The 7500-nt window shown below is 51.7% G+C and overlaps 1 protein-coding gene across 4 annotated transcripts in view; it reads left to right on the top strand.

The window, feature by feature from the left end:
* fynb (FYN proto-oncogene, Src family tyrosine kinase b) overlaps nt 1–7500 on the top strand; it is a 48773-nt gene that overhangs the window by 22254 nt on the left and 19019 nt on the right. For all 4 annotated transcript variants that reach the window (XM_076273154.1, XM_076273153.1, XM_076273156.1 and 1 more), the window contains exon 2: nt 5433–5692. In XM_076273154.1, coding sequence (XP_076129269.1) covers nt 5443–5692 — 250 coding nt within the window. In that variant the 5' untranslated portion in view covers nt 5433–5442. The remainder of the gene's footprint in view (nt 1–5432; nt 5693–7500) is intronic.

The raw sequence follows: 7500 nt of genomic DNA, 5'->3' as shown, positions 1-7500 counted from the left end.
GTGTGGGCCATGCACAGCTGTGTCTGTCTGGCGGAGATGCTCAAAACCATACAAACACACACACACACACACACACACACACACACACACACACATACACATACACTAATATATATGTTCCCTGAAGCACACACACCTTAACACACACACACACACACACACACACACACACACACACACACACCACACACACACACAATATCCATCAGCAATCTTATCCCACTCCCTTCCCCCACTTGGCACAGGCTGCTGGTGTACCCTGAGGTCTGGTGGGCCCAGGCAAGCTCCCAGGGGACCCTGTCCTCCCTCCCACACACACACACACACACACACACACACACACACACACACACACACTAGGCTCTAGGCAGAGCCCCTTACAGCTCCCCACTAATGATCCCAGCCTCTCAACCCCCATATTAAATATATATACACTTTCTTCACTGGTTCTTCTGCGGATGCCATACCTCCACACTTGCACCTCTGCCTCATGAATAACTTAGCGTGTGTGTGTGTGTGTGTGTGTGTGTGTGTGTGTGTGTGTGTGTGTGTGTGTGTGTGTGTGTGTGTGTGTGTGTGTATCTGTGTGTATCTGTGTGTGTGTGTCTCTTTGACCCTGTGCATCTTTGTGGAAATGTTCAGCCACACCCCTGTAGCGTGCCTGGGACAGCTCTGAGTAGCAGCTTAGTTGGGAGACCGGGTGTTTTGCGTCAGCCATGTTGTTTGTGAGGAGTGCCCCATGCTGTGAGGTGTGTGTGTGTGTGTGTGTGTGTGTGTGTGTGTGTGTGTGTGTGTGTGTGTGTGTGTATATGTTGTTGTTTCTCTCTGGTAAATAAAGGGGGACTGGGGAAACTACAGGGCCAGCCAATGGCTGCAGGTGCTCCCAGGCTCCCTGAAGGAAAAAAAGAGTGAATAATCATGCTGTGAGGAGATGATGAGGATGTAGAGAGAGGGGGATAGAGAGAGAGAGGGGAAAGAATGAAGGCAAAAAAAAGAGATGAAAGCCCTGATATGTGTGACCAGCACAAAGACTGTGCTGTGATGAGCCTACACCTCCTGCTTTGGCCATGTGTGTGTGTGTGTGTGTGTGTGTGTGTGTGTGTGTGTGTGTGTGTGTGTGTGTGTGTGTGTGTGTGTGTGTGTGTGAGAGAGAGAGAGAGAGTTCCTGAGAACTGAACATTGCTCTGCATACAGAAGTATTCTGAGAAGTGATGCTCACTGATTGTGTGGGAGGATGTATTTGCTCTCTTTTGCACTATCCCTCTCTCTCTCTTTCTATCTCACACGTTCTCTCTCTCTCTCTCTCTCTGGCTATCACTATTAGTCACACTTCCTCTATGTCTAATAGTTCTTGGAAACTGTGGTGTTGTGTTAGCTGTCCAGATTTGTGCTACTTATTTTGTCCTCTTTCTCTCTTGCATTACCTCTTTATCTCAGCCTCTCTCTCTCTCTCTCTTTCTCTCTCTCTCTCTCTCTCTCTCTCTCTCTCTCTCTCTCTCTCTCTCTCTCTCAATCTTTCATTTCCTCTGCCCTTGAGGGCCCAAGTGCTGTGGACATTAACAGTCCCTCTCCCCCTGTGTCCACTGGCTGCTGTTAGCGCGCCTGGGCAGTTATCACATCAGTCTCGGCACACACACCTCCGGTCACTTCCAACCCCCCCTGGACGTTCCTCTCGCTGCGCGAACCCAGACCCACGCTTGCAGTGACTAGATTAATCTGGGCATGTTTTGGAACATCACAAGGTCCCAGACTATGGATTTTTCTTGCCAGTAGAGGAGATTAGTGAAGCTTTGGAGTCGGAGCCCTGATCCCTAATGCTGGGGTGGCACCTTCTGACCTCCATACCTTGATTTGACTGTTTTGTTGCCCATCACAGGCTTATGGTGTGTGCATTAGGAAAGCCATTTGTGTGCTTGTGAGCCAAGCCGTGAGGTTGAGATGGTAGCGACAGGGTCAGAGTGTGAAGGTCACGGGGGTCGTCCTGTCGGGCATTAATGCTTTTCACAGGCCGCGACAAGGAGGAAAGGAATCAGCAAGCGTAGCCTCCGACTCCCTAGCGAGCGTTGTGTGAAGGCCGGAGGTGTCATGCGGGAATGTGCAGCTCTGGCTCCATGACTGGGAATCGTCCACCTCCCCTGCACAGGCCAGAGCATGGACCGGCTTTTCCCTACTCCCCCCACAGGGGACAGCCAACATAATCAGCATTAATCACCTCGGCTTTCTCTCCCTCTCCTCTCCCCTACCCTCCTGTCCACCACTCATGTCATAAGTACAAAATGGACAGTATGGAGCCCTGGCATGGTGATGTACACACCGTTAAGTCCACCTCAGGCCATTTATTCTTTCTCGCTCCCTTTTCCCACTTTCTCTCCCACTCGGTCCTCACTGGACATCCCACAAGAGTGGATATTACTCTTTTGGGATCGGCTATTTTTTCTTGCTCAGTTCTGTGTTATCATGAAAGCAGGATGATGGCCTGAGCCGGTGGCTTTCTAGTGAGAGACAGGAGCTAGCGGAGCGCGGCTAATACCGCCTGATTCGCACCCAATCTGTTTGCATTAATGGATGCCCTTTGTCTCTAGACCAATCAGGCTTAAGTGGAGTGTGTAGTTGTTTACCCACGGTAGCGGTTTTGTGGCGGTTGCCCCGGGGCTCTGCTTGTGAGACTGGGTCTGGGGAGGGCCACATCCACGCTCGCGCCGGGCGGCCATTGTGTGTGTGCGGCCTGGTTGGCTTGGCCGCACGGCTGATTAATAGAGAGGAAAGTTTCCGGCTCCCGGCCGGTTTGTCCTGCCCGTGGCGAGGAGTGGGGCGGGGTACGGGGGGGGGGGTCTGGCGCGTCCGGCTCTCGCATTCTTTCACCCTGCGTGCGTCCTTTAGTGCGTAGTGCTTCCTGCTCTTCCCCAGAAACCACAAAAACAGCCACGCAGGAGCCAGAGGCTGCCCCTCGGAGAGCAGTGTGTGAGCAGGAGAGAGGGAGGAAGGGAGAGTGTGAGCAGGAGAGAGGGAGGAAGGGAGAGTGTGAGGGAGAGAAAGAGAGCGTGTGAGTGAAGGAGAAAGGGAGAGAAAGGGCTGTTAACAAGACTGTTATTGAAAATAGTTTTCAGATGACAGCGCCAAGGGCGGTGTGGGTGGATGGGGCTGAGGGGCTGCATCAGTCGGTTCCACTCTGGCAGGAACACCCTGATACACACACACACACACACACACACACACGCCTCACTCTCCTCCACCCCCCCCCCCCATTCTCTCCACACACAAATACACAAATAACTGTGACACACACACTTGCAGACAGGCTTATACACACACACATACATAAACACACACACACATACACACACAACACACACACTCACATATAGGCTCTCACTTCTCTTTCACATACACACACATGTTTGTTCTGTCTGACGTGCTGCATTTTTAGCCAGATGGTCATTAGATGGCACTCTCTCTCTCTCTCTCTCTCTCTCTCTCTCTCTCTCTCTCTCTCTCTCTCTGTGAGCTGCAGAACAGCGTCCAGCAGTCCTCACAGAGCCTCTGATGAAGAGGACGACTTAACGAGGCACCCGAGAGTTTGCTTAAGTCAGTTGGTGCGGGCTACACAACAGCGGTCGCGGGTGTCACTTAGTGGAAGAGGAAGCATTTACTGATGAATGGACTCAGTGTGTGTGAAAATTCACGCCTGGTTGTGTTGGACTCCTGACAGCTGGTTAAATTAGATTTGATCCTCTTATGAGTGGAGGGCCTTATGAGGGCGACTACACACACACACACACATCCAATCGGAGAGGAAATATGAAATGCTTAATGGATTCCTGGAGGCCGGGACTGGAGAGCGAGTGAGAGAGTTGCGTTGGCCCTGGCGTCTGGCAGGGGTGTGCCAGCGCGTGAAAGCTCTTTGGCTCCCTGCCACCGCGACTAGCAGGTGTGACAAATCGCCACAACACCGCCTTTGGCTCATGGCAGGTGTTGATTTACCACACGGCTGCGGACTCTGAGCAGGGTCTGGCCCACGTCCGGCCTGGCTCCAGGTCAGATTCGGGGTCAGCTGGTTCCACAACAGTAACCAGCAGCGGTAGTCCCAGTGTCCTGCTGGGCAGTGCCATGGGCCGTAATGGGCCGTAATGGGCCTGTGTCTCTTTAACAGGGCAGCTTCCAGCAGACTGCAGCAGTGCACTCCAGCCTCCCACCAACACACACACACACACACACACACACACACACACACACACACACACACACACACACACACACACACACACACACACACAGGAACAGCTGCTTGATGTGGGCAGGAATGCGATCATGGAATAATCAATGAGGGCCTATGCCCCAGTTCCCTGGCCTCCCCACGCTGCTATTCGCTATTCACTCCTCTCTCTCTCTCTCTCTCTCTCTCTCTCTCTCTCTCTCTCTCTTTCTCTGTGTGCGTTTGGTCGTGCCTGCGTCACAGGCTCACAGCATGTCTGTGATAAACAGAGCTGCTCTTTTCTTCCTCGTCCTCCTCGTCTTCCTCCTCCCCGACTGGGAGAGCGGAAGAGTGTGTGAGTCAGTGTGTGGGGAGCAGAGCCAGTGTGCACTCAGCCAGGCCAAGCCGCTTTAGTGATGGCACTTCAATGCAGCGCAGGACGTCATCCCTGAGAGGGAAGAAAATAACACAGATTCATGTGCACACACACACACACTTACTCGCTCTCTCTCTCTCTCACACACACACACACACACACACACACACACACACTCACTCACTCTCGCTCTCTCTCTCTCTCTCACACACACACACACACACATTAACACACACACACACTCACACACACACACACTCACTCACTCGCTCTCTTGCTCTCTCTCTCTCACTCTCTCTCTCTCTCACACACACACACACACACACACACACACACACATACACACACACAGACACACACTCTCACACATATACACGAGAGAGAGTGAGGTTAGGATCCTGCTCTAGATCCTATTCCAGGCGGCCTGCTCTCGCTGGGCTACAGATGGAGGAGCGGTCTGCTCTGTCACGCACCGAGCGCCACAGCAGCCTGGAGCCGCCCGCCCGCCCGCCCGCCACACATCCCAGCCCAGTCCAATCCAGCCCAGTCCAGTCCAGCCCAGTCCAGTCCAGTCCAGCCCAGCTCAGTCCAGCCCAGCTCAGTCCAGCCCAGCCCAGTCCAGTCCAGCCTGCAGCACACACTCTCACTCACACTCTCCCGCAGCTAGAGCTGCAAGCACACACCTAGCACGGAGCACACATGCGTGCACACATGAACACACAGAGCCGTATCCGTGCTCACACTACCCCCCTGCTTATTGCCAACTCACACACAGTATATGCATAGCGTGAAACAAAGCAGGACAGATTGGCTTTCTGCAGATGGTTATGGGCTAACGTCGTCTCTTTGTGTTGTCTCCTGCAGAATTTAGATAATGGGCTGTGTGCAATGCAAGGACAAAGAAGCAACTAAACTAACGGACGAGCGCGACACCAGCATCTCGCAGAGTGCCGGCTACCGATATGGAGCCGACCCCACACCGCAGCACTACCCCACCGGCTTCGGCGTCACCGCCATCCCCAACTACAACAACTTCCACGCGCCGGGCAGCCAGAGCATGACCGTCTTCGGAGGGGTCAACTCCTCCTCGCACACCGGGACCTTGCGCACCCGCGGAGGAACAGGTACACGCGCTTCTTGGTGACCTTTGAACCTTTGGGAATGTGAATGCCCTTTATGCCTGATGTGCTCTAACTTCTGGCAGCAGAGGTAGCTGTGGAATGTCCGGCTTGCTTTTGTCTCTGTGTGTGTGTGTGTGTGTGTGTGTGTGTGTGTGTGTGTGTGTGTGTGTGTGTGTGTGTGTGTGTGTGTGTGTGTGTGCGCGCGTGCGTGTGTGTGTGCTCTTTGTCTTGTTTACGTGGGTGATATTCCCGGTCAGGATATCCTCAAATGGTTGTGCAGAGCCCCTGTCTGCTACTGTAGGAAAACAGTATATTCACATGTTTCTCCGTGAGATTTTTTTTTTTTCCTTACTGGGGATTATTTTTGTCCAAATTAATCCTAAACCACACAGTCACGGGGGACTGATGGGATTTTAAATTTTTTATTTTCTCTTCGTTGAGAAATTGGGTACAGCTGTCCCACCCTCTCAACCAGATAAGCCATCAGTTGACTCCACTGTTTCCTCCAGCATCACAGGGATTGTTAATACTACTTGGGGTTATGCAACACAGAAAGCGCTTTCAGACATACGTGTAAGACCGGAGGTTCTGCCGATGTTAAACGGTGGGGCCGTATATCTGAACGACATAACCGGTCATATGGAAGTCCGAATTCACCCGGTGTTTATACTACCCCCGACCTAGTATTTCCTCCGGACATTATGTAAATGTGCTGTGTCTGAACGAGGCGTAGAACATGCGGTTAAAATTCACACCTAGTGAGAGGGCGTGTTGGTGACGTTTCTTTCGTGCGTCCATGTGGTTAAATCTGACTTAATGCAAACCAGATTCTGGCACATAACGTTGAAAACAGATAAATGTGTTTACTCGAAGCACACATACAAATACTGTATGTGCGCACTTACGTGACTATCCTACTTCAAGTATTAGCCTACGCACAATAGATTTCTCTTATTTAGCCTATAATGCATAGGCTACACTTTGTAAACAAAAAGCAGCTGTGACAGGCAGCGGCCGCATATATTCTGCGTCATATATCTCGCATCTTGTGAACTCTAAGCCCCCACCCCTCACTCGACAACCACACGGAGATTCTGTAATGTGCGTGTATGTCGTTCACACATACGTCCGTATAAGGTCAGTATTAGGTCCGCAGGTTAGCATCATATCTGAATCATCCGAAGGGTAGGACCTCCGTTTGACAAACCTCCGCATGTACTCCGGAGGTTATATCTGAAAGCGCTTAGAAACTCCTCTCTCACACAGGGGGGTGGGGATGTGTGTGTGTGTGTGTGTGTGTGTGTGTGTGTGTTGGGGGGGGGGGGGGATCATTGCAAGTTAATTCATTCAAACATGAAAATTCTTTTATTCTATTCGCTCATCTTAATATCAATTGAAAGTTGAAATATTTTTTCATGTCTGTTTTCAGGAACAGTTGTACAGTGTTTACTAAAGGAGAGAATGGTTAGCATTTCTCTCTGACTGACATTTCGCTGAAAGCACAAGACATTAACATTTCCTGCTGCTCTGCTCTGACAAACAAAACCCTCCTTGCGTGACGCCACACTTTGACGTTGAGAGGATAATGGCTGAACGCTCATCACGAGATGGCTCTTTTCTAAACACACAAACACACACATAAAAAAAAAAAAACGGCTCCTTATCACACAGTTGGTGAGCCACGCAGAAGAACAGTGGCATGTGGTCAAACTGCAGTAAGAGCGCACGTCAGCAAGCAGGCGGCGGCCGCCCAGGGGCCCCTGCTGTGTCCATGTGAGCGCCCAGTGCGGCTCTGGGGAGGAGCTGAGAAG

This window comes from Alosa pseudoharengus, unplaced genomic scaffold (assembly GCF_046254945.1).
Source record: "Alosa pseudoharengus isolate Yale_2024_CS ecotype anadromous, Long Island Sound unplaced genomic scaffold, YU_APseudo_1.1 YU_APseudo_1.1_scf_7, whole genome shotgun sequence".
In the NCBI taxonomy this organism is placed as follows: Eukaryota; Metazoa; Chordata; class Actinopteri; order Clupeiformes; family Clupeidae; genus Alosa; species Alosa pseudoharengus.
Note: the sequence above shows the minus strand (reverse complement) of the source record. Positions and strands in the feature narration are given on the sequence as shown.